The sequence below is a fragment of the Etheostoma spectabile genome, chromosome 3, assembly GCF_008692095.1.
Source record: "Etheostoma spectabile isolate EspeVRDwgs_2016 chromosome 3, UIUC_Espe_1.0, whole genome shotgun sequence".
NCBI lineage: Eukaryota > Metazoa > Chordata > Actinopteri > Perciformes > Percidae > Etheostoma > Etheostoma spectabile.
In genome coordinates, this window is record NC_045735.1 from 24,870,661 (window position 1) to 24,897,077 (window position 26,417).

At 42.6% G+C, this 26,417-nt stretch overlaps 1 protein-coding gene across 2 annotated transcripts in view; it reads left to right on the forward strand.

Moving 5' to 3' along the window:
* The window catches only part of mettl16 (methyltransferase 16, N6-methyladenosine), a 28,725-nt gene that overhangs the window by 2,161 nt on the left and 147 nt on the right, over positions 1–26,417 (forward strand). For both annotated transcript variants that reach the window (XM_032507915.1, XM_032507910.1), the window contains exons 2-10: positions 1,571–1,708; positions 12,774–12,961; positions 13,661–13,801; positions 14,807–14,922; positions 15,126–15,268; positions 17,987–18,056; positions 19,223–19,312; positions 23,906–24,079; positions 25,497–26,417. The exon at positions 25,497–26,417 is cut by the window's right edge and continues 147 nt beyond it. In XM_032507915.1, coding sequence (XP_032363806.1) covers positions 1,581–1,708; positions 12,774–12,961; positions 13,661–13,801; positions 14,807–14,922; positions 15,126–15,268; positions 17,987–18,056; positions 19,223–19,312; positions 23,906–24,079; positions 25,497–26,165 — 1,719 coding nt within the window. In that variant the 5' untranslated portion in view covers positions 1,571–1,580 and the 3' untranslated portion in view covers positions 26,166–26,417. The remainder of the gene's footprint in view (positions 1–1,570; positions 1,709–12,773; positions 12,962–13,660; positions 13,802–14,806; positions 14,923–15,125; positions 15,269–17,986; positions 18,057–19,222; positions 19,313–23,905; positions 24,080–25,496) is intronic.

The following is a 26,417-nucleotide window of genomic DNA, read 5'->3' on the forward strand; positions in this document are numbered from 1 at the left end:
TACAACCCTCTGCAGCCTCTCCCTGTCTGCCACGGTGCAGCTGCCGTACCATACTGTGATGCAGTAGGTCAGCAGGCTCTCGATGGATGAGCGGTAGAAGGTCAGCAGCAGTTGGAGTCCAGGTCGTACTCTGATCAGGAAGTGTAGTCGCTGCTGGGCCTTCTTGATGACCGCTGTGATGTTGGCTGACCAGGAGATGTCAGCTGAGATGAGGACACCAAGAAACCGGAAGTGTGGACCCTCTCCACACACTCGCCGTTGATGTAACAGGGGGGCTAGGTCAGTGCTCTTCTTCCTGAAGTTGAGATGATCTCCTTGGTTTTCTTGGTGTTCAGAGACAGGTTGTTCTCCGAACACCAAGCTGCCAAGTTAGGACTTCCTCTCTGTAGGCTGCCTCGTCTCCCTTTGAGTGAGTCCGACCACTGTGGTGGTCGTCAGCAAACTTGACGATGAGGTTGTTGTTGTGGGTGGACTGCAGTCGTGGGTGTAGAGGCAGTACAGGAGGGGGCTCAGCACGCAGCCCTGTGGGGAGCCAGTACTCAACATACGAGTGGAGGAGAGGTGGGGGCCCAGTCTCACCGTCTGCGCCGATTGGTGAGAAAGTCCTTTATCCAGGCACAAGTGAGAGGGGGGAGGCCTAGAGGGACTAGTTTGGATATGAGAATGTCCGGGATGATTGTGTTAAAGGCGGAGCTGTAATCCACAAAGAGCATCCGGACGTAGCTCTGCTGCTGCTCCAGGTGGCTCAGTGCAGAGTGGAGAGCTACGGCGATGGCATCCTCTGTGGATCTGTTTGTGCGGTAGGCAAACTGATAGGGGTCCAGATCTGGGGGGAGGTAGTCCTTGATGTGTTGGAGAACAAGTCTCTCGAAGCACTTCATGATTACCGGGGTGAGGGCCACAGGACGGTAATCATTTAGGCTGGTGATGGGAGACTTCTTCGGCACTGGAATGATAGTGGCTGATTTTAGGCAGGGGGGGATGACTGCCTGGGCCAGGGAGAGGTTGAAGATCCTAGCAAAGATGAGGGCGAGCTGGTGAGCACACGCCCTGAGCACCTTGCCAGGAACTCCATCTGGGCCAGCAGCCTTCCTTGGATTCACTGCTAGGAGTACTCGTTCAACGTCGTGCTCCTTTACGGTGAGAGGGGTGGTGCAGGAACCAGGTGTGGATGGGGGTAGGGATGGGGTAGTGCAGAAACCAGGTGGAGGTGTCGGCAGGGCTGGGACGGGTTGTGGTGACTCAAAGCGAGCAAAGAAGCAATTCAGCTCCTCTGCCAGCTTCGCACTGAAGTCTCCTGATGATGAATCACAGCCCCTGTAGTTGGTGATGTCATGTATGCCCCGCAAGGTAACCAAGGCATTTTTTCTACAAAACAAATGTTACAGAGTCCATGGTAGAACTTCAGACATTACCACAAAGTAAAAATACACGTGGTAGGGCACCTTTAAGCTCCAAAACAAGATTCAGTCAGTGCGCCTGTCTTATATTGTCTTTACATTTAGTTTGTGCCTTGCTGTAAGTTCACCCGGGTTCATGCTCATGTCTCTTTTCCCTCCTCCTAAATCAGTGCTGTGTCCATGGCTCTGAATAAGTCCATGCATCCCCGTAACCGCTACAAAGACAAACCACCAGACTTTGCTTACCTGGCCTCCAAATATCCAGACTTCCAACAGCACGTGCACACCAGCCTCGCTGGACGACCTGTGTAAGTACCTGACTGTGTGTGGGTGTAGGTGTGTGTGAGGGTGCGCGTGTGTGTGTGTGTGTGTGTGTGTTTGTAGTTTCTCAAAGTACTCTGCTGCAGTGCATCTTCTTGTCCATCCCTGATCTCAAATCTCTCACCAATATCATCAGTTTAAAAAAAAATAATAAATTGGGTGTGGGTATGGTCACACAGCAGCTCTGTTACCCTGTGGGCTTCTTATTTTTATTACACACATACACTGTATAGTCCTTGTAATTTAGGACCGCCTCATCTTGGATTTTCAGTGAGTCAGTTTTATTTTTCACATTAAGTCGTACGAGGTACAACTCCACTGAAATGTAATCCAATCAGCTCCCTTAACTTGTGCTTGAATGAAATGGAAGAAACATGTTTGTTGCATTGCATCTGCCTGCCCTCCCCCCCTTATGAATCACTAAGAAGATTTCAGTGGGCAAAATGTCCAAACTATGGGGATAGTGTATTATGTCATTCCTGTTTCAACATGCCCTTGTGCACAAAGTCAAGAAAAGAGCGCTGGTATCGGGAACTCATGTCAACTAAACTCTATATCAATGTTATGTAATTTAGTGCTGTATTGTAAACGCTTACACAACCAACTCTCACTGGTTTGATAAACACGTGCACGTAGAAACAAAATTTAATTATCTATCCCCTCTCTACCATCCATCACATGCAATGTGAACGCCACATTATCACCCAGCACCAGTGGCAGTCCTCACTCATTCTCTGCAGCCAGCTTCCAAAATCTTGTGGAAAGCCTGAAACCAGAAGAGGGGATGCTGATATTTACTGCATATTAATGCCCATTAGTTATGGAATGACATGTTTAAGAATATCATATTACACTATGGTACTTATTTTCTATGTATTGAAGCAGTGTATAGAAACACCATTTCACCATTTGGCCAGAGTATCCCATTTAGCACTGCTCATGCCCCAGCTGACTCAGTCTGATCTTTACTGCTCATTCAGCTCCTGGCAACAGCAGGAGGATGGAGCTTGGACAAATGATTAATGGACCCAACATCAAAAGACCTTTTTTTTCTTCTTCTTTTTCACCCCATCGTTTGTTTGCTGCTCCCTTTTTTTATTAGAGAAACTGTACAAACTACTTTTGAGTGACAATTTAAACAGAAATCCCAATTTTAACAATAGTTTGGTGTGTCAATCAAAACCTGTTCTGTAAGGTGTGTCTGTGTCTGTCTGTCTGTGTCTGTCTGTCTGTCTGTCTGTCTGTCTGTCTGTCTGTCTGTCTGTGTGTGTCTGTGTGCGTGCGAGAGAAGTCCAGGCAGGAGAACAAAGGCTGATGATTGCTGTGGGAAAGACACTTGAACCACATTCATTTGTAACTAATAAAGCCCTCCTAAAACAAAAAATGTCAATGAGGTGGATTTTTAAACCTTTGACAGAGTCACATAGGGTGGATGGTTACACAGGTGTTTTTTATTTTGTAAATATGTCAACAGTTTGACATCTTTCTTTGCATATTTTCTGATGTGATAATAGACATGTTGGCAGTGTTAAAGCAGGCAAAGAACAGGTGTAACTAATTAATAAAACTCTGCATTTAATCCAGGTGTGTCAGGCTCCCTCTTACTGAGAGATTGTGGATGTTATTACTTCCACCTTTGCGCTACCTGCTGTTGCAAGTTAGTGTCTCCAGTGTATGACTATAACCAGCGATCACAGTCAGTATTTCTTCAGTAGTCAAGAGTTTTATTTTGAGAAGAATAAATTGAGTCGCTTTTGTGTAAATATGTTAAACATCAAACGTATACAAAAATGAATACCTTGTCATCAGTTATATCATGAATTCAACCTTGCATAAAAGCTGTAATCCACTATGATGACATTTCACCATTTCACCACCGCCTACCTTAAATCCAGTCCAAATGGACATTCACTTAACTGGACTTCCATTTGGACTGGATATAAGGTAGGTGGCATATGTGGCTATATAAACACCTTCACCCCAGTAATAATTACATGACCTACTGTTCGGCGAACTTCCTGATCCTCCTGTAAGACGTGTGTGTAATTTAAAGTGGATCTCTGAGTTTTTTCCATGCAAAGAGCTACTTGTACCTTTCCATTTATTTCTGAAATAAGTGAGTGTGAACTTTTGTCTGAAAATGAAGTAAATCAAAAATGTTTGTGCTAATCTAATAGATGACACGTGTTATTACCAACATATATGCATTTTTGAAGAAGAAAAAAAATGAACGCCATCCTGAGCACAAAACCCCATAAAAGCCTATCAAATGTGCAGTTGTAATGCAAGCCAAGCTGTATTTGGTCTTGTCAAATTACTTTTGCCTCTTCTGCCGTCCGGGGCGTTTTCCTCAGTCTTATTTATTTCAGTAAAAAAACAGCCAGACTAGCATTTCACGATTTATCTTGAATTGGTTCTAGTCTTTTTTTACCAAGACATGGCAGCTTGTCATTTTATATATTTAGATTAATTTATTTTTGAATTCTTCTCAATTGATACAAATGTCCATCAAAACAAAGCAATGAACTCCCAATGAATGTAAGAGCTGACAGTTATTGTGGGACTTGTATTTGAGGTGTGCTCTTCATCTGTCAGGACAGAGACACTCTCCTCCCTCTTGGTTTTTGTTTTATGAAACCTATATCACGTCTGCTCAGTAAGGAAATCACTTGTTAGTGTCTGTTATGCAGATGAAGGCCAACACGGTGTCACTGTAGCGAGCCTGAACATCTGTGTGTGAATGTGAACATATTGGTGTGGGCTGAGGTGGCCAGTCAATCATCTCATGGCGGGCCGAGCGTGTGCGTGCGTAGGCACGCTGTAAATCTTGAATGGATGTCCTTCTGTGACAGGTGTTAATTATCACTTTGTAGTGTGTCTGTGGCTCACCAACAGACAGACAACAAACAATAGGCTGGTAGTGTGAGGGCTGGACATCCAGTGGGGAAATTTAGACAATTAGGGAATTAGACAACTAGACAATTATGTCAATTTCTTTTTTTTTATACAACCAAAAATGTGAAATGAAAAAGAAATTTGTTGGTTTCTAGCAGTAAAACAGACTTTATGATCTACTTTTAATGAACAATATTTGGTGGTAAAACCATTAGTAGATTAGTTGATTGACAAACAATTTTGATTAATCATTTTAAGTCATTTATCCAAGAGCAAGACTAATAGTCCTCAGCGATGCAAGCATCTCTGTGAGGCTACCATCAGCATACTAACATGATGCTCGAAATGATAATGCTATGATGATGTTTAGCAAGTATGGTGTTTATCATACTGGCCATCTTAGTTTAGCATGTTAACATTTTATAATTGGCTCTAAACACAAAATACAGCTAAAGCTGATGGGAATACTGTTAGTTTTGCAGCTGTTTAGTCATAAACCAAAGTATTGGATGCATTGTAATTTTGACCTGATGGTAGCGCTAGGTGAAAGTCAGGGGATCACCCACGTTATTATAATTCATCCTGACGGGGACATACATGTCTCTACAAAATGTCATGAAAATCCATCTTACAGTTGTTGAGATATTTCAGTCTGGATCAAAGTGGGGGACTGATGGACGCCCGGATAGCTCAGTTGGTAGAGCAAGTGCCCATACATAGAGGTTTATTTCTTGACGCAGCGGCTGCAGGTTTGACTCTGACATTCCCCTCTCTCTCACCTTTTATGTCTTCAGCTGTCCCATCAATAAAGGCCTAAAAGTGCCCCAAAAAAGAAAAAAAAAAACAAGTGGTGGACTGACAACCCTTGAGCCATGCCGGTACCTTGGCTAAAAAATGTTTATTGGCAGTAAGTCTTTAAGATGTGTTGTAAGCATTCTTGATTTAAACATTTTTTTTTATGTCCAGCACCTAAAAAGAAGTCTGTGTATTCTTTAAACAAATAGCTTCAGTAGTATATTGCACAATAATAAGACCTCAACTTAGGCTGGAGTCAGTTGCCAGTTTGTTATCTTTGCCTGCTGCATAAACGGATGTCCAGGATTTGTGTCCCCCTTCATGTGTGGTACCAGCTCTGGTTAGCCGTCTGCAGAAATTTGGCTCTTCTTTCCAGTCAGTCTGTCATTTCGTCAGTGGAGGGATTAATGTGGTTTTGTATTTCCAAATGAATTCATCTACTGGGTTTTTAAAGTAGTTAAGCAGTAAGTTAGGGATGAGAGTAATCTTGGGGAGACACTCACTCAATCCGCAGGGGAGATACGTCGCCCTTCATTTAGGGATCATCAGTGGGGAGGACTGATAGCGGTGGGACCAGACCAGAGGCAGCGGGAGAAGAAATATGTGGGATGTGATTGGAATTGAAGTGAGGAAGAGATAAAATAAAGTAGGAATGTTGGTTTGTTTCAGTTTTTTGGGAAGGAGACGGGTGGCTCAGTGCCGACGGTTATAAGGGTGGGATTAGGAGCATGAATGGGTATTAAAAATGCAACAGCCTGGGTGACATTTAATTTGGTAGTCATATTTTTTATGGGCTGGGAGCCGATCATCTGCGGATTTTCAGTTCTGCAATAATGAAATGTTCAATTTTCACACCAGTTTAGTTTCGCGATATATTATTTAACGTGTTCTTGGCAATAGGGGAGATGTGGATGAGTAATTATGACCTCTGATGCCACATTATAAATTGATGAATGTTAAACAATTGCTGATCAGCTGCACTGGAAAGCCCAGCAGTTATTATACCATGCAGATATTTTTTAATATCTGATGGGAGAGTTAAGGCAATTTTACCTCCTTACGTAGGTCATTCTTTTTTAAAACATATTTCACTTACTGAATTTGCTATGAAGAGGCCGCCATCAGTTGTGTGACTTCTGTGCTTTACCTTCATTTCCCTGGCCCAACCATTACCATACCCCAAATCATTTGTCTGAAAACCAGTTATTTAATTATCATAATTTGGGTTGTGTCCTGGCCACAGAGTTACTGTAAACAAGCGTTCTTGAGCTGATATAATCGGATCCCATTACAAAAACTCAAGTGATTGGCTAATGGATTGTCGGCTGATGAGTAAACTTCACGGCAAAACCTAAACGCAAGAAAAAAAAAAAGTATTACTTCTGTCTGTCTTTTATCACTTAACGTAAGCTTATCATTTGTTGTTGAAAATGACAGGATAAATGGAGACTTTTAATGCTCTATTTTCTCTACTCTTTCACTTGTCTTTTTGTTTCAATACTTGTGCACAAATGCACCTAGTGTCCTACGTAATAAGGTGTAGATCCCAACTAGCCATTGTTTGCATCATCATAATACAGTGGATATAAAAAGGCTACACACCACTGTAAAAATGGCAGGTTTTTGTGATGTAAAAAAAATTGTATTGTGTATTCCTCAGAAGCATTTATCTCTATTTAGGTGCACAAATGTCCTGGATTAAAACGCCTCTAAATAAGGCCCAGGATGCAGCAAGGCCGCGAGTTGAGTGAGCACGCAGGCTCTGCGGCGCCAGCAAACCCTGACAAGTGTAGGCCAGAGTAATAGATTCCACAACCCAATGAGAGAGCCGTTGCTTTGTCACAGACTTGTCTCTGTGGGAGCTAGCCCAGGATACAAATAGCTGGTGACTAAAAACCCGTAGTCCTGTCCATGCAAATATGCAGAGCACGAACTGGACACAGCGCATGCAACCGCCGTTCCTGTGAGGAAGAGAGGGCCAAAAGGTCAATGGGAGGGCATGAGCCAACCCCCTTGGGCACAAAGGCAGGATTAGGCTTCAATAGCACCCTGACACGCCCCGGGGCAAACTGAGTGCATGATGGATGCACAGAGAGCGCATGAATGTCGCCAACCCGTTTTGCAGACGCCAAGGCCAGCAGCAGCACGGTCTTCAAAGACCGATGCTTCAGGTCGACCTCCTCCAGTGGTTCAAAAGGGCGGCTAGCAAGCCCATCCAACACCACTGCCAGGTCCTATGGGGGAGCCAACGGCTTAGAAACAGGGAGCAGCCGACGTGCACTTTTCATAAAACGGCAAACCAAAGGGTGTTGTCTAGCTGTTTTACCCTCAAACCCCACATGACAAGCTGTAATGGCAGCCAGGTACACTTTTAGCGCCTTCCGCGCATTCCACAGGGACCGTTACCCTCCGTGCGCCATGACACACAGGATCCACTCTGAGGGAAGCCACCCAACACTGGAAATCCCTCATAAAGTGGGATCACCAGAATAGCCGCTGCCATCAGTCCCAGTAACCTCAGACATAACCTGAAATCAACAAACCCGCGTAGTTGAAAATGCGCGAGACAAGCCCTGATAACCTTCACCCTCTCCGCCGACAGAGTCCAGAGATGGCCCCAGAAATATTATATTTTGCACTGGGGAAAACACACTCTTCTCTGTGTTTATTATAAAACCCAGATTGGTCAGATGTTGTATGCGGATGTGCGTTTGCGTCACATACTCCTGGTCTGACGGCAGAATGGTGTCCGCGTTGTAGCGTAAGCCATTTAAAGGGGGATGGACCCACGTGACGCAGACACTCGATCACCAGCCAATCAGGATTGACGTAATGAGAGAAATGCTTCCGAGGAATACGTAGGAGGTGTATCCCATAGTGAGACATCTGAACAAATGCTATGAATAAGAACACATATTCCTACATGCTTTTGGGAGACTTGATGTTTGTTTTTTTCAAACTTCAGCCGGGCTTGGATGTTTTTCTTTGTAATAAAAGGCTTCCGTCTTGCCACCCTACCCAAAAGCCCATTCGTATGAAGAATACGGGAGATGGTTATCACATGTAGCACATAGCCAGTACTCACCAGAAATTCTTGTAGCTCCTTTATTGTTGCTGTAGGGCTCTTGGAAGCCTCCCTGAGCAGTTTTCTTCTTGTCTTTTCATCAATTTTGGAGGGACGTCCAGTTCTTGGTAATGTCTCTGTTGCGCCATATTTTCTTCACTGTGTTCCATGATACATTTAATGCTTTGGAAATTCTTTTGTACCCTTCTCCTGACTGATATCTTTCAGCAATTAGCTCTGAGATGCAACTAAGAGAATGTCAGGAAAATCCTATTGGAACAGCTGAACTGTATTTGTAATTAATCAGTCACTTTAAGTGATGTGTGTAATGACTTCTATTTAACATGAGTTTGAATGTGATTGGTTAATTCTGAACACAGCCACATCCCCAGTTTTAAGAGGGTGTGCACACAGGTTATTTTTTAATTTTTAACCACGAAGATTTCAGTTTGTTTTTCAATTGAATTGTTTACATTATAGGTCACATTAAAAGTGGAAAAAGGTCTGACATGATTTATTTTTGTCTACTTTTTTTTTACATCACAAAAACCTGGCATTTTAACAGAGGTGTGTAGACTTTTTATATCCACTGTATCTGCAGAATTGCACAAAAAAAATCACTAAATGAGCTCAGAGATATTTAAAGTAATTTTATGTTGAGTGATGCACTCATTTCTGCGTTTGTGAGGACTCAAACAGGAAAAACCTGACAAGGGAAGAAGATGCAGCAAATCAGCACCTTTTTTTTCAGAGTGAGGAGGATATACCTTGAAGGTCACCTCTCTGTGGACAGAATGTGTGTGTGTGTGTGTGTGTGTGTGTGTGCTTTCATGCTGATCATGTAGCGTGGAGGTGAGAACGAGCGGTTTGTCTCAGCAGTAAACTCCCCTTTGGTCTAATGATGTCTTCCTCTTCATCCCTCTGAAACAAATACGTTTCTTCTTCTCAGCACTTAAATCTCTCTTTCACCTTTGTCTCACTCTGCTTCCTTTACCTGGTTTTGCTGTTTTACTTGGACATAAACTAGAGTCGAGTTTTGAGTTATAACTGATTCCTGCTCCCACCCCCCCAACACTCGTCTTATCATCAGACAGCACAGTATATTTAGTGTCATCAGACAACTTTTTCATCCAGGTTTGTCCCACACTGTGTCCCGTCGGCCACATTAATGTCGTAAGCACGCAGCAGTCCACCTGCGTGGCAGCACAGACGTGAATCGCGGGCACGCTCACGCTCCGTCTGCCATCAGCCATTGCTCCAGCGTGGCCGGATTTGCGTGCTCTCCTCATCTGTTCAGTAGGTGGGGTTGCTATGGAGACAAGGCATTCGCAGAGCTGATGGGAGTGATCGGTCTGCATTGCACACACACACATACTCATCAGGGCTAAAAATAGAGGGCTGGCCTTGCAGGCTCCCTCTCTGAATATTGATCCTTATCTAATGATGCCTCAGAGGAGAAATGAAAGAGGGCAGAGTATCTGAGAGAGGCAGGCTTTAATTTTCTTTTCTTTTTTGGGGACGAGTGCACTTTTTGCTGATGTATCACTTCTCCCTCATTAGCTCGATTTCCCCCCTAAGTTCAGGCCATTTTTAAAAGTGAAAATGTCTTTACTGGTTCGTCTTTTGAAAATGTGTAGCGCATCCTCAATGGAGAGCCAGGTGTTAGCTTTCCTCAAGGAGGTCACACCGCTGATTAAACTGGACCATTAACCTAGTATGTTCATTACGTGAAGAGACACAGTGTAAGATTGATGTCAGACTCTACAGGTAACTCTCTTCCCATTTGTACCTGTCTCTCATACCTGGAGGGTCATTTGTCTTTGTTATCACTCCTGAATGAAGATGCGGAGTTAAGTGACCAGAGTCACCTCAGCAGTGATGCAGGTTTCTCCATGGTCTTGCACGCAGTATCACTTAGGATTTCTTTTTTATAAATATCATTAGGGCCTTTTATGCCTTTTATTATGCAGCCGGCAGAGAGATTATACAAAATGAGGGGGGGGAGAGAGATGGAGAATGGCATGCAACATAGATTCCCAGCCATTGACATTGTGGCCCACTATCAGCGCCTCAAGCGAGGCTCCTCACCTGTATTGTGTTGCTTCCACAGCTGTAGTTAACTTCAGTTTGTCCAGACTAAGGAATAATTTGATACATTGCCAAAAAAAACATGCAATAGGACCGAAGTACAACACACTAACTTCTGTTTACTTTATAAAGGAACAGGGAAAATCCCCGCCCTGTCCTGACCTAGTCTGGCTATCCCCAGACCAAGCCAAGCTCAGTAGATTTGAGATTAAGCATTGGTCTGAGGAGTCTGCTATGTATTTTCACTACACAAGAGGCGTGACCAAGGGCATAGTTGAAATGAGTCTGCTATTGGATAGTCCTTCCGCCAATCAGACCAACGACCTGGGTGACGTAGAAGTGACAGGTTGCTGCGCTTCGGTGCCGTTTGGTGGCCGCTATGTTGAATGTAAACAAGGAGCTGCTTGGTCGCATCTCTATCGTCGTCATGTTAAACCCACCAATAGCGCCAGGTAGATAAGACAGTTTGTGATTGGTTCCTGCAAAATTGTTTACTGAAGCAGGAGAATTAAACGTGCAGGTTTCCAGACCGAGCTGAAGGGCGAAATCAAATTGCCGACAGAGGTTTACCCAGTCGAGTCCTGACTTGCATAGGTGTTAAAAAAAAAACATGGAAAACAAAAACTACCACACATGTTAATATAAACCCAACTAATTTTGTCCAGTATTTCTACACTTCTGTATTGATTACATTAGTTTGTGATAACTTGATAAAACAAAATATGTTTAAGTATATGCACTATATGTAATTTGTAATATCCATTACCATTTCAGATCTTAATTGTGCTTTAATGGTGCTCAGACCAACTTCGGTCCTACAGTGGGGGTGCTGTAAACAAAGGGCTTTGGCAAGAAATTGCAGTGTTGCTCAGCAAATCATGTGAATGAAATGTGAGAGTGCACATTCCAGTTTCATTGCATTGTGATCTTCAAGAAGAATAATTAAATGATTGCCACAGTGATAACTTCACAGAGTAAGTCGTTATATTATAAACTGGTGCAGCATTTTAGCTTCTTGTAAATCTTGAAACTCTTGGATCTCATACTTAAACTTGACTTCCTGGATAGTATTTTTATGTCTCGCTGGTAGCTGAGGACTGATCATTCTAAACACCTGCTTACAACTAATTGTTGGAGGCATTCTGGGCATCAAATCGGCCTAGATGAAAAGAAAACAATGGAAATTGGGATGCACTTTAATTTGTTGTGAAATTCTACCGAAGAGAAGCTGAATACTAGGCGATCAAAACATTTCAGCTCTTCACGTATAATTGATTTGTGAAAAGAAATAAAAACAACATCAGTGTTTGGCTTTTTTTAGAACCCAGATTTATTTTTCCATCTCTACTAGCAGTACTTTTCTTTTTTTTCTTTTTTTGCTCACACCAAACTGGTGAGGTGCCAGACGCTGCCATCGCCAGGATGTGTCTAATTACATCTGCCAAGGTGCGAAAGTGCTCAGAGAAGCTTTAATTACACCTATCTCACCCACTCGTTCTGTCTGCCACACTTGTGCCCGCTTGTGTGACAGCTGAAACCATTAAACATGTCGAGAGGAAAAGACGGTAGAGCTGAACGAGTTTGACTGAGAATTGGGAGTAAAAAGTGGGAGGTCTTTGCAATGTTGAAAATATGAATTTCATTTTCATTAGCAGGGGATTGTGAATATATGGGCTGCTTATGTCCCTATTGTCCTGTGTGGGGGTGGGTGTGTGTGTGTGTGTGTGTGTGGCGTAATGAGGCTCAGTGCAGAGTGCTACTGCGGGCTGGAGGAGCAGAGGGTTAATGAAGTGCAGTATTAAGAGCAGTTTGGTAAATTGCTGTCAGGTCACCTCATTGATAAAACAAGAGGATCAGCAACCCACTAATTGGAAATCAGCCTCCTAACAGGGCAGTTCTGGTTTCATACAACATTGGTTTTATTCTTGTAGCGTGGGTCACCATTTCTATCAGTAATAATGACCTTCAGTTTCACGTTAACCAAACTTATTTTGAGGAGAAAACAGAGGTGAACAGTAGAATTATAACCCTAACTGTCTGTTCTAAACTTCAATCTCTAGGTCTGGAAATTATTTTAAATTTCTTATAAAGCCATCTTAGCTTAATTTAAATTTAAAATACATTTAAACATGTTGGGCTGTTTTTTGTTTTGTTTTTACAAACCCTTCCTTTAACAAACAAACAAAATGCTTGAATGTTTGTTTCTCCAGTGTGAATTTCAAAGAGCCAGAGGCGGTGCGAGCGCTGACCTGCACCTTACTGAAGGAGGACTTTGGTTTGACCATCGAGATCCCTCTGGAACGCCTCATACCCACCGTCCCCCTCCGCCTCAACTACATCCACTGGGTGGAGGACCTCATCGACGGCCAGAAACAACCACGCAGGGGCATCGACATTGGTACCACCACCACTATTAATGTCATTTGCTTCACATATTTTGTGTGTGCAATAGGTTTCACTTTGATTAACATGGCGAGGATGCTCCCAATAAACCAAGTTTACTTTTCATGTAACATGTGCCCCCCAGTCAATTAGCATTTGGGACCACTGTTCTTGTTTATTCTGGATGGGGCTTCCGTCGGCTCCGAGCAGCACACAAAATGTCAGTTGGTGCTTCCAGCTGGTATACATGAGCCCAGTCATTCCCAGTGTTCCCAGCATTCATCAGCCAAATCCCCATCCACATGTCACAGCATGTTTGCCGTTCTGTCAGTCAGAGAGAGAGAGAGAGAGAGAGAGAGTGAGAGAGTGAGAGAGTGAGAGTGAGAGAGAGAGTGTGTCCTCAGGTCACCGATTGGTGACCCTGAACCTTTCTGTGAGCAGATTAAGGCTGTCGGTTCCCTGATTGATCACCACTGAGTGTTTCCTTCACTAACTGGTGCCACTTTTATCTGAGCCTGCACTGAATTATGCGGTTGCAGTTGTTGTTGTCATATGTGGGTGATTTAATAACTGCTGCTGGAACTGACATTTATTGTCCCTTTGCCATTTACTTTATACAACATATTTCCATTTTGTCCAATGAAACGCATAACCATTCATCATCCTAATGAACACACACATTCTCAAGCTGGCAAAAATGTGTGTGTGTCCTCAGGCACTGGTGCGTCTTGTATCTACCCCTTACTCGGCGCCACAATGAACAGCTGGTACTTTCTGGCCACAGAAGTGGACAACATCTGTTTTGACTACGCTACAAAAAACGTGGAGCAGAACAACCTGTCTGACCTCATTAAAGGTAAATGTAGTCAAGTCATCCTGATGCATGCATCCCAAGACATTAGACCGCTGCATTGAAACCGGTCTTTCAGTGTAGTGTTTGTATATTGGTTCACCTAGTGTGTTTATATGATTTTGCAACTTTGGCAGAACTGTGGCTCCAAGTAACACATTATGGGATAATAGAGCCCGACCGATATATCATTCATCAGAATCATTTATAATGACAAATAAATGATTCTGATAAATGAATATTTAAAAAATAAAAACGCACTGTCAACCATGTTATGAGCGTTGGCGTTGCATAGTTTGTTTGTCCACCAGAGGGCGCTCTACAACGTCCTTTTTGGCAACACAGATTTTTTTTTTTCTGTTAATGTGTTTTTGTAAAAAGGACTTTAAGTTTCATATCTTCAGTTTGTATTATTATACATTTTATTTATCAGAACTTTAATATATTTTGATGTTCCAAACAAATTATCATATTATTTTAGTGAGAACTCATAAATAACTACAAATAACGAATGTTAGGGAAATTTGTTTTTGCAACGCGTTTATGGATTTAATATATATATATTATAGATATATTATATATAATATATATAGCCATATTGGATTTTTAAATAACCAAATATTCGTATCGGGCTCTATGGGATAATGGTGATTGCCAAAATGTAAAGTAACATTAAAACATATATAATCTATTGTTTGCTATCTAACATTAGCCTCCATAAGCTATTGGTCATACCAGACCAAGGAAGGCTGTAGCAGCTGTCATGTAGTGAAAATGTCATCTAACTTTTTAGACACTGTCAGAGTTTTTGCCATAGTCTTTGGTCAGCAAACCTTTCAATTACCCAGTGCGATCAAAAAGTCCACAGTCTTAGTCTGTCATGATTGTCAACTTTACACATTGTTTGGAGGTGTTTTGCCTTGGTTTGTTTTCCAAGAGTCATGTCATGATTAACTAAAACATTGAACTTACAAATCCCTGCTTCACTTCAGTGTGTTTGCACTTTCCTAGTTGTTAAAGTCCCTCAAAAGACTTTACTGATGGACGCCTTAAAGGAAGAGACAGAAATAGTATACGACTTCTGCATGTGCAACCCTCCTTTTTTTGCCAACCAGCTTGAAGCAAAGGTGAGCGTTTCCCTGCCTTGAACTTCAACGTTTTACTGATGTCCTGAACATTTAAAGTCAAAATGGATAGATTTTGTTGGACACAAGCATTTGGCTCATTGAGAGTAAACACTGCTCTTATTCAGTGTGTTTGTTTACACGATAGTAACAGGCTTCTAATAGGATTTCATCTTAATCTCTGTCTGTCTTGTTGCTCTCTCCAGGGCGTAAACTCCAGGAACTCACGGCGAGCTCCTCCAAGTTCAGTGAACACAGGAGGGGTGACGGAGATCATGGCGGAGGGCGGGGAACTGGAGTTTGTCAAGCAGATCATTCATGACAGCCTGCAGCTCAAGAAACGCTTGCGGTGAGATAAGGAGCAAGACTTTGACCTGCAAAATCAAATGTGACTCAAACATGATTTCTTCCCATAGATGCAGGTGTATTTGTTGTGTGTGGAAAAGCAAATGTAAACCAGATTTAAAGTGCCCAATCACAAAAACTGTTAGTATTCAGGGTTACACAGCCACATATCTGAAGTGGCAGATGGATGAACAAGAGCGCTGCAGTTTTGTTCTCTTTGGAGAGGATTCGAGTGGTTCAAATGGTCGCTGAGAGCACTAGTAAAGGGGAGACACCAAGAGGTGAGCTGTGCAGATGGGTCGCTGCACATTAATGGGGCTGTCACACTTGGTTTAATGATTCTGGCACAAGCTCACCCTGTACTGTATCTAGGAGCCCGCTGGGAACAGCTGTGTTTGGTGGGTGGGTTGTGGTGTCTCCAACGACCGTCACTTTACCGTGCCCTGTTTCCAGGGCTGTCACCGGGGCAGCAGAGTGAAAAACACGGATAGAGGGAGCTACAGACTGGTGCTATTAAAGCTGATTAGACATGCCACGCTGTGTGGTGTGTGTGTGTGTTGTGTGGTGTGTGTGTGTGTGTGTGGGTGTGTGTGGGGTGTTGTGTGTGTGTGTGTGTGTGTGTGTTGTGTGTGTGTGTGTGTGTGTGTGTGTGTGTTTGGTGTGTGTGTGTGTGTGTGTGTGTGTGTGTAGTTGTCACGTCACTGGAAAGATGAGCGGCCCTAAGAGGGACCCAATCTTAACACCTGCTTGCTTCTTTGTGAATCTATGTTACAGTTGTGTCATTAAGAAAGGAAGTGACAACAAATGCAGACTTATTTAACAGTTTTGAGGATCAGGCCAAACCAACCGGAGCCGGCTGTCACTTCCAAATGCATGCTGGGACACCAGAGCCACCAGGTGTCCATGGAAACATTGCAAGCTTCAAAGATTGGTCCTTTGAGATGCCCTCACCACCCCGCCACTCTTATTTTTCTATTCCTTCCAATGAAGTGTAAGGGCAAGCCACCTTAGCTACCAGTATAACACAGATCCAAAACCCTAGTTAGAAATGAAGTAATAATCCTAATTTATTATGCCTTTGATATGAAAATTAGCTTCTCAGCTAATAAGATTGTAATCATAAGTGCTTCATCATGTGAATAGAGAAAATGGATGCTGATGCAGCTGCACACTCTGGGATGTTTGAAAAGCCGATGGTGGAGGAGGGAAGCCAGAGAGCTGCTCTGGGTGTTTCCCCCCGCTGTGTCGAAAAGTGGGGACCATCTGTGAATATCAGAGGTGTTCCATATTTCATTGTGTCAACTGAGGCTGACATGTTGCTCTCCTCCTCCCCTTCACCCCTTCTGGGCATCTTCATACCTCCCTAACCTGATTACAAATCATTCAAATCAGAACTATTTTAAAATGAGATTTCTTCTACAGTCGTTGGGTGTGACTGTAACTTAGTACCTTTTTATATTTAGAATTATGGTTTTATAAGGACTTAGGTTTTGATTCGAAGGTGAACTGTCCCTTTAAATCCAGACCAGATAATTTGCTTCAACTTGTACCTGAAATTTGGTACCCAGTACCTTTTTCGTTACTTTCCCTCTGTAATTACAAAAAAGGTTAATAAATAATTCAAACCTATTTATGCAATTTGCATAAAACATTGTTATTTATTTAGGATATTTTAAACTGATAGAAATTAAATAAAAATGAAACCCGTCCCTCTCTCCCAAACTCGTCCATACAACCTATTAGATTGAATAATTAGTCAACTTTTATTGTTGTAATTGTGTATTATTCTTTTTTTTTAGCCTGTTTTATTTTCATCATGACCGCTTTTAATTGCTCTTTAATGTTTCATGTGAAGCACTTTGAATTGGCTTGTTGCTGAAAGGTGCTGTAGACATGAAGTTGCCTTGCCTTACAACCTCAGCCTGTCAGTCACTCCCCAGGGCATAGAAACCACTGTTTCCACTTGTCTCACAGGAAGTGTAACGTGAATAGTCACGCGAGGCAAATGGTGTTTGCGTGAAGTTTTGAAAAACTGTAACCACTTTGCCGGCATTGCTGTGAATTACTGTGTCTTCAACAAAACTGCAGAGCTGACGTAGTTTGCTCTGTGTGTGTGTGTGTGTGTGTGTGTGTGTGTGTGTGTGTGTGTGTGTGTGTGTGTGTGTGTGTGTGTGTGTGTGTGTGTGTGTGTGTGTGTGTGTGTGTGTGTGTGTGTGTGTGTGTGTGTCGAGTTCCGCTCTCTGTCAACATGCAGAGAGGACAGATAAGCTTGCGTTTTCAGGTACCAAAATTTGGCACCGTTTGATTTCACGTGAACCAATACCTTGTAATACCAACATCATTCAGTCGGTACCGGTCAAAGTACAGGGTTCAGTACCCAACCCTAGTGAAAACCATACAAACCCTGAAGGTTTGGGAAAATTCCTTCCTTCCACTCTGACTTCCTCATGTGTTTATCTTCACTCTATCGTCCCCAGCTGGACTCTACTGCTTATTGATCAAGACCAACACCTCCTTATTGCACAGCAGAGATTATTGATCAGACTCACACCATGGGATGACTTATACAGGACACCGCACTCACACACACACACAACCCCCTGCACACGTTTTTAATGTTTCATGTTTTACTTTTTGTATTTGTGTTGCTCCCCAAACCTCACCTTGGATCATTTGATCACAGCGTCACACAGCTGGATAATATGGATTCTTCTTTCTGCAGGTGGTACAGCTGCATGTTGGGGAAGAAATGTAGCTTGGCTCCTTTGAAAGAGGAGCTGAGGAAGCAAGGGGTGAGTACCAACCAAGGCAAACACACAAATACATCTGTATCCTCTGCAATCAATGACTTACAAAGCATCCACAGCTTTAGATCTTGCTACGTAATTGCAGAAAAGCGCACCTTCTGTGCAGGGTTTGATAATGGCTTGTTAAAACAATGTTTGGCTCCCCTCTCAAACCACAAATCTCTTCTGGGACTTTGTATTGACAGTGGAATCTGATGATCCTTGCTGTCAAAGCAGCAGAAACCAAGATAAATTAAATGAATCAGCTCTTTCTCATATGCCCACTAAGCAGTGTCACAAACGAGCCGTGAAGGAGCTGATTTCTGTTAGAGGTGCGTGACTGAATCACACAGCATTTTTTAGCTAGCATGCATGTGTGTCAATAGCTTAGCACATGACTCCTGACTGCTTCAAGCCTCTCTGGTCCTGTGCCAGTCACTTCGCTCACAAATAAAACTCCACCTGACATTCCTCAAAGCTCCTCCAGAGGTTTTAGGGTGCTGCTGCTCATCAGAGTGAGTGCAGCCTTGGCTGACACCCAGAGACTAGACGGGTGCCTCTTTTTTAAAGCGTGTGTAAACAGAAACCTAGGCCTAGTTAATATGCTAATGCTTTAATCACTCATTACTCCACTGTCTCTCCAGTGTCTCATCATGTCTGTTTTATTTAATTTTTGAATGTCTTAAATACAGAGCTGTTTGACCTCTGACCTTTATCTTAGTGACCCTCCTCTTCGTTTTTTCTGAAGCAGTCTTGACACTCTAGATGCATCTTGATGCAACAATTTTAATATACAATTGTAAGAGTTTGTTAGATTTTGACATATACAATATTCATCCCACACAATTTTTAATGAAATGTTTGGTCTATTGGGTTTTTTATCTTGTAGTCATTCCATGCGTAAGCTTATCAAAATCGAGCGTTAAATTGTTCTAAAGAGAATCTCGATGCATCTAAGAATTGATTAGAGATCAACCCGTGTAAATGCACCGCCTACTGACGAATCAATATTTGGTTGATAACGGCGTCACCGTTCTTAGAAGATCCGCTGGAGTTTGGTGTGCAGGGAGGGAGGGAGGGAGAGAGAGAGAGAGAGAGAGAGAGAGAGAGAGAGATGCTCTCATAAAAGTTAAAACATGTAGAGACCAGCAACCATTTTCTTTTTTTCTCAGGTACCTAAAGTGACGCACACAGAGTTCTGCCAGGGACGGACGATGCGGTGGGCGCTGGCCTGGAGCTTCTATGATGATGTGGTTGTTCCGGTAAGTCTGTCTGAGCAAGTTTCATTTCCCAGTGTGCACTTAAACTCCAGCTCTATTGCATTCTTTTGACTCGCCATATTGTCTTGTGGTTGTTATGGCTGGTTAATTCAGTACCAATATGCATCGTTGATACAGAGAAATAGACTTGACATTTGGTCAATACATGTATGTAAGTAATCTTAACAGTGTTGGTCATTTTGCGGCTTGAACTGAATATTTCTAAATCCCCAAATCCCCCTCAATTATGCACCACCTTCATCCTCTTGCCCCTCTCCCCACTGTATTTTCTTTCTCTTCTGCTCTGTTCCATTAGAAGCACTTTCTCCTTCCTCCTCTGGGGAGATGGTAAAGTGATTTTTTAACATGCTGTATCCAGGCAACAGTTGACAGGCCAGGGCTGTGTGTATACCGTTGTGTAGTGTAGACACTGAGAGAGTTGGCAATAAGTAGAAAACAGGGACAGTGAAGTAGCCACATCCTTTAAAGGACTAATAGTAACGTTCAGTGACGACAGATTGAAGATAAAAGAAGGTGGAGGCGTTTTGCAGTTGTAGCAGGCGCTGTAAGACGAAGACTGTTTGCATTTTATTGGACCCCTTTTTGTTTTGGCCTTTTCAGCATAAAAGCAGTTAAGCAGAATGATTGGCCTACATTTTCTCTTGCAATCCTCCTCCACTTGACGCACATCCACCGTCACTTACACTCGAGAGCTGCTCACAATCATTACCACACAGACCCCTCAAGCGTGTGCATGTGTGTGTGCGCGTGCATGTGCATGGTTGACTGCCTAATTCTGCCTCCACACGTGCACTCTTATGTATGTCTGGTATGTATGTGCATGGGGGGTGCTCATTAATGTTACATATAAACTATAACATATGTGACATGCATGCAACCGTGACCTATTTACCTTTATTACCAGGTCAGCCGGCAAACTACTATTACTTTATATTCATTTTCTCTTTCTCCCTGTCGCCTGGTTTGTTTGAACCTTATTTCAAGAGAGTTTTCTGCTGATTTAAATCCAGCTCTGTGTCATGGCAGTGTGTGGCTTCCTCTTTGGCAACAGTGCTTGGAGCTTCGAAGGAAAACCACACACCATTCATATAAACACACTGCCCACACAAAGAGCTGACAGAGCTGGATTGAAATCGACAAAGTACAAATTGTCTTCTACCGGTGACAATTGGGGGGTCTTTAAACAGTCTTTGGTACAAATGGACTGAAGCTGCTTTAAAAGAGAACTCATGTGTACCAATTCTACGCATCACGATTGCATATGTAAATAAGGTTGTATAAAGCCTTTTGTTGCTTCAAAGGGAAATGTGTGAAGCCTAACATATACAAATGAAAGAAATATGATGGTGTGGCGTTAGAAAGAAGTGACTTTACCAGACCTCTGTAGCCCGATCAAGGCTACATTTAGCCACTGCTAGCATAACACACCGAAATCTCTGTCTGCTCAACAGTCAAGATGAAAATATAGATAAATGTAGGTTTCCAGGAAGAAGAATATGTGGAATAAAAAGCATGATATCTCTGGTTCTGCTGTGTCCATTTGTATTCTCTTCCCAGTATATTGTCCCAGAAAGGTTCTAGTTTAGTGCAGCTACAGAAAACATGAGTGTGGTTGTTTTGACTACAGAGCTTCCAACATCATTTTTGAGTATTTTGCTTTTGACTTGGGGTGGTATGGTATTGGTATTTACATTGTACTTTTTAAAACAGAATAAAAAGAGAGGAAAAAGGAAACGAAATAGAGGGAAAGATGCAGAGGATGGATGAAATTAGATTGAAGGGAAACAAGATACAGATAAAAAAAATCCATCAAAAAACAGACAAAGAGATGGAGACTGTGGATAGTGAGATTTAAGCACATGTAGACTGAGGCAGCCAGGCTTCATCTGATCCCTGAGGCGTGTTGTTGTTGCTCATACAGGCCTCTGGCAGGAGAGGGTTCAGGAAGGTCCAGAGTTCAGGGATCCATGCAGGGGGTTTTGGGACTTGACAAGAAAGACATTGGGGGTTGGGAGACGAGGGGTGATCAGAGTATGATTTACAATGATTGCCTGAAGGTGAAATCTGCAGCATTTTGGTTTTCTATTTTTTTTTTTGTGTATTCACCATCAAGATGGATGATTGAATGACATTATATCCAGTGAGAACAGCTCTTATTGGACTTTTAGGCTTTTAATGTGCCCAGTTTTCAAAATTGGGCCATGTTAGGTTGTCATTTACCCATATTGTGTGTGTGCGTGTGCGCGTGTGTGCATATAGTGAGGTGAGTGGGTAAGTGGAATTAATAATGGAGTTAAGAGGAAAAGAGGATGTGATTTAGTGAGAGAGAGAGGTATGTAAAACTGAACACATGTGGCTTTCATGCTCTTTATCTTTGTATCTGTGCATGTTGACTGTGTGTGTGTGTGTGTGTGTGTGTTTATATACTAATGTATTAGTGCAGAAATCTGTGTCAAGGATGCTGCGCACAAACCGACAGGTTTGGCTTGATGTTTTTTATTGATTTCCTTTCCTTGTACTATAAGCTGCAGGGCTTACAGAGCGTGAAGGAAAAAAGCGGAAGAGACCTTTGTGAGAAACAATAAGAAATAAAAGAAGCTCTAACCAGCAGTGAGACATGGCAGTGTTCATGGTCAGCACATTAATGATATATGGCAATCGCTTCTAAACATGCATCTCAAAGGGCCATCCTTTTAACTAAAATTCAATACGTGATCAATATTGGGAAAACCTTTTCCTTAGAGTGAAGAAGTAGTTGTTGTTTTTTTTCAATGAAAATCAGGCAGATGCAAGAATGTGAATTTATTTATTATACTTTATTTCAGATTCCTGTTATTCTCAAGAGTGATTAAAAGAAATAAAACAAATACATATTACATACTAAAATTAAAAATCAGTAATCAAAAAGTTGACTTTGAGTCAGTGCAACAGTGTGAAGGTGACAGTCTGCTCCTTCCCTCAGCTGTTTGTAGGTCAGTCGGCCATGCTGTCTGCTCTGTCACAGTACAGTGCGGCTGCAGACCCCTACCGTCTCCCCACTTTCAGTCAGCCTGCAGTGACTCGCCAGTGTAGCGTTCACTAATTTGCTGCAGTGGACATGAAGGGGACAGTTTGCTGCAGAGCGTCTGTTGTATTCAGATACGGTTGGATAATGACCTCCACCGCCATCACAGCGTGACATTAGAGGGGATTAGAAATAAGGAACGGTGCTTAATTCACAGCAGGTTCAGGAGGCGCCCATGTGGTATGAGCACCCTCTTGTGGTGTGTAACAAACATCCATGTTTGACCACAGACACTCAGCGCCGCCTAAGGTTCATAAGGTGTAATCGTTTATTTCATTTTGAGAAGTGGAGACAGAAAGTAGTAGAAAAAGCTTTTTGTACAATGTACTGCAAAGTAAGAGGCGAAAGCAACTGCAAGATGAATGTATAGTCTGAAAACAAAAACCACAAGTCATGTTGAGGTGAAAAGTCACAAATACAAACAAAGGATATGAGACTATTTTCAAAAGAGGAGACAAAATATGGTTACCTGAATTAATTTGAGTTGATAATTAAGTTGTGTGTGCGGTTCTGGATTTTCCAAGATACAAGTGAAATGACTGACTGCCTGAGCAATGTGCACTGTTTGAATTTGTTAAAAGATTTTCCTTTGGGTGCAATCAATTGTCTATTTTCAAACATGTAACCTGGGGCGGGGGGGGGGGGGGGGGGGGGGGGGGGGGGATCCTTTATCTTGTCAAAGATTTAGTTAAAGATTATTAAATGTGCCAAAAAGATGTGATCCAGCGTGTACTGTTTGTGAAGCACTACCCTCTGTCAGCAGCCTGGTCCTGGACATAGTTATTTCTTGAGTACTACTACTACTACTACTACTACCACCACTACTACCACTACTACCCCTTAGTCCATGTCTAGCCTCTGATATTGAATGTCTGAAAATATAATTGATAACAAAACAGACTGTGGTCTCTGTGTTTCTTAACCAATTGGGTCACCGTGACCAAAGATGTCCTGTAACTTAAAACCACCAAAGAGCTTAATAACGGAATATATAACAGATTAGATTAAAAGAAGAAAGAAGTGAAGTTAACAATGTGCAGCTCAAGTATATCTAAAGTATGAGATGAATGAAGTGGACAAATACACAAAACAGAAGCAAACAGACTGGACTACAAAGAGTTGTCAATATTTTTAAGTAAAGCTGGCAGGGCTCCAGTGCTATCTAATCTTCAGGAATACTGTAATACTGTTTTCTTTGGCTGGAACAAAAATTCCTTTCTATTGTCATTTTTATTTTTTTTATTATCAGATTTATCGAGAAACAAAATTGTCCTGCATATTTCAGAATGTGCATATCATTGCAAAATAATCTTGTTGACTATGATACCGTATCATTGACATTGTTGATGTCAACCACACATCCCCCTGCCTCTCTGGTCCTCTAATAGACTGTACCTTTTAAACCTTTTTGGTTTTAATTTGTGTCCATTGTATTTTGTTTTACATGTCCAGAATACTCTGTTACATACTGTTTAATAATGTTCTCCTTATCTCCCTCTCTTTAATCTCAGTCTCCCCCCAGTAAGAAGCGTAAACTGGAGAAGGCTCGGAAGCCCCTGTCATTCACACTACCAGAGGCGGGACTGAAGGCGCTGCAGGCCAAAGCCTCAGCTTTAGGCGGTGCTGCCCGCAGTCCTGTGGACATCATCACTGCTCTGCTGGAGAAAACACTCACTGACCTGCGGGTAAGCTTTAGGACTGTACTGCCACAGCTAGAAGAAGACGACCTAATACAAGGCTAACGTTTTAGACCTGGGGGACATTACAGGAACTTGAATAGTATTTTTATTGGGTTTAATGTGCCCCTCTCACTCTCTTTTACTGATTTAAACAGTGGTAGATTGTCATTGCCCACAACAGCCCTGTTCACGCTAAGCACCTAAATGCTTCTTAGAGAATCCAATTACAGGGGGACAGCTCTAATGTGGGGTGTCATTGGGCCCAAATTATAACAAGGATACAAAGGGGAATACTTGAGAAAACATTGTAATGTTAATGTAGTACAGCAAGACCATTAACTAACCAGTGTGTCCCCATTCACTTAATATGTCTTATGATTGTACTTGTCTTAACTTTTGTGAAAAAAATTGAAACACACCCTCAGAGGTTGCTGTAGTCAACTGGTCTGACAGTCGGGGCATAAACACAAGTGTTACAAAAACTATTTAGTTGCAGGTTTGTTGTAATTAGGTCATTTTTCTTCCCCTTCCTGTTTATGCAGCCGTGATTTTGTGCAATAGTCATCTTCAGGGTGTTTTATGGTTCAGCGGCCAATTAACGGCGTACCCCCGCAGACCCCTCTCCCTCAACACGAACCCCGCTCCAAGCCCTCCGCTGTAGCTCGACGTGAACCTCCAAAAATGTGTAACTTTGCGTTGAGGTGACGCAGACCGCTAGGACTTTGATTGGTCAACTCGTCCTGTGTCTTGATAGTCGGTGTTTGAAGCAGCTTACTCAGGGGAGTAGCAACATGCTAGTTCACTGACATAAGCTTTGCAAATAAACTGGGACATATGTTGGTCACAATGACGGGGGTTATCTGTTTGTAAAGTGTCTTTATGTCAGTAACGTTTTGAAATTAACACTTCGCCCGCAAGTAGTACTTGTTGGCAGTTGTGCTAAAGTTTGCTTTAACATAACAAAACCTGCTCTCTTTCTTTTGTCGGAAATGACAGAGTTTTGCGATTGACCCTCCGGAAAGCACACACCCCTTAGCGCCTACTACTCTGAAAAGGTCACAACGCCATAGGAGCGACGCCGCAGAGTTGACGCAGAAGCGTGAAACGGCCTTGATTGTCACACGCTTACATTTCCAGTAAACGCAAATGTTGTGGCTTGGTCCAGCACCTGGGCCTGGTAGATGGTTTGGATCCTCTGACATCAATATGTTTTAGCAGTACCCATTGAAGTGACCTTCATGTGGCTGCTTCTCTAGTGAAACTCCACCTATTGTTAAAAATTCACCTAGTCAGCAGCTCAGAAATACCAGTATTTTTTTCCCCCTGAACTTTCCACTGCTAATGACGTGAAGTTTTTTTTTTTATTTTTTTTTATTACAAACGTATTTCCATTATTCAATTTTTTTTCTGTGTGGCTCTGCAGGTGCTACACAAATGTGTCCCTTGCACAAAGCAGGAGCAGAGCCTCTTTCTAACAGCTGTGGAGAACACCTGGATCCACGGACGCCAGAAGCGCCGTGAAGGGTCGCGTCAGTTGCGAGAGCTTCCCAGGGCGCCTCACTGTGCTGGAACCAGCTCTCAAACCATTCTGGCCACAGCTGCTGTCACAACCCCAACATCTCAAAACCCGTCCACGTCCACGCAAAACACCCAGGCTGAATGCGCTCAAAACACAACGTCTGCACAGGAGCTGGTTGGTCAGCAGCAGCCCACGGAGCAGATTGAAAAAGGCGCCTCTTCAAATGACACAAGTAAAGATGTAGTGCACAATCCAATTGCTGAACAGAAAGAAGTCTTAGAAAATGCATCAGGTGAAGATGTGGACATGGGGACTTCTGCCTGTAGAGATGCAGAGCAGGAAACAGCAGGCCCACAGGAAGCGCCTGTTGCAGCCAGTGAACCGCCCTGTAAGCGACCCCTGGGCCCCCCTGCAGCCAAACACTTCCTGTTTAAGTGTCTGCTGAATGTGATGCTGGAGGAGAGCGATGTAGTGATTGAGATGCACTGGGTCGAGGGTCAGAGTAAAGACCTGATGAACCAACTGTGCACGTACCTGAAGAACACCCTTTTAAGGTCTGTCACAATGCCCTAAATGATCAGAAATATTATTCTTTTTAGATTTGATTATTGAACTCACTGTGACTTCTGGTTTATTCCAGTAGAAAATCAGTAGTTCACATGATCTAATTTACTTGTACTCTGATCAGTTTAGCTTTTAAGTTAGTACATACTGCATATTGGTGTTTTGTGCTCAAACTAGTCAAAACAATTGCAAGTAATGTACTCTTTTATGTTTTTTACTTCATGGTACATCTTTTATACAGTAATGTTTGGTCTGTTGTGG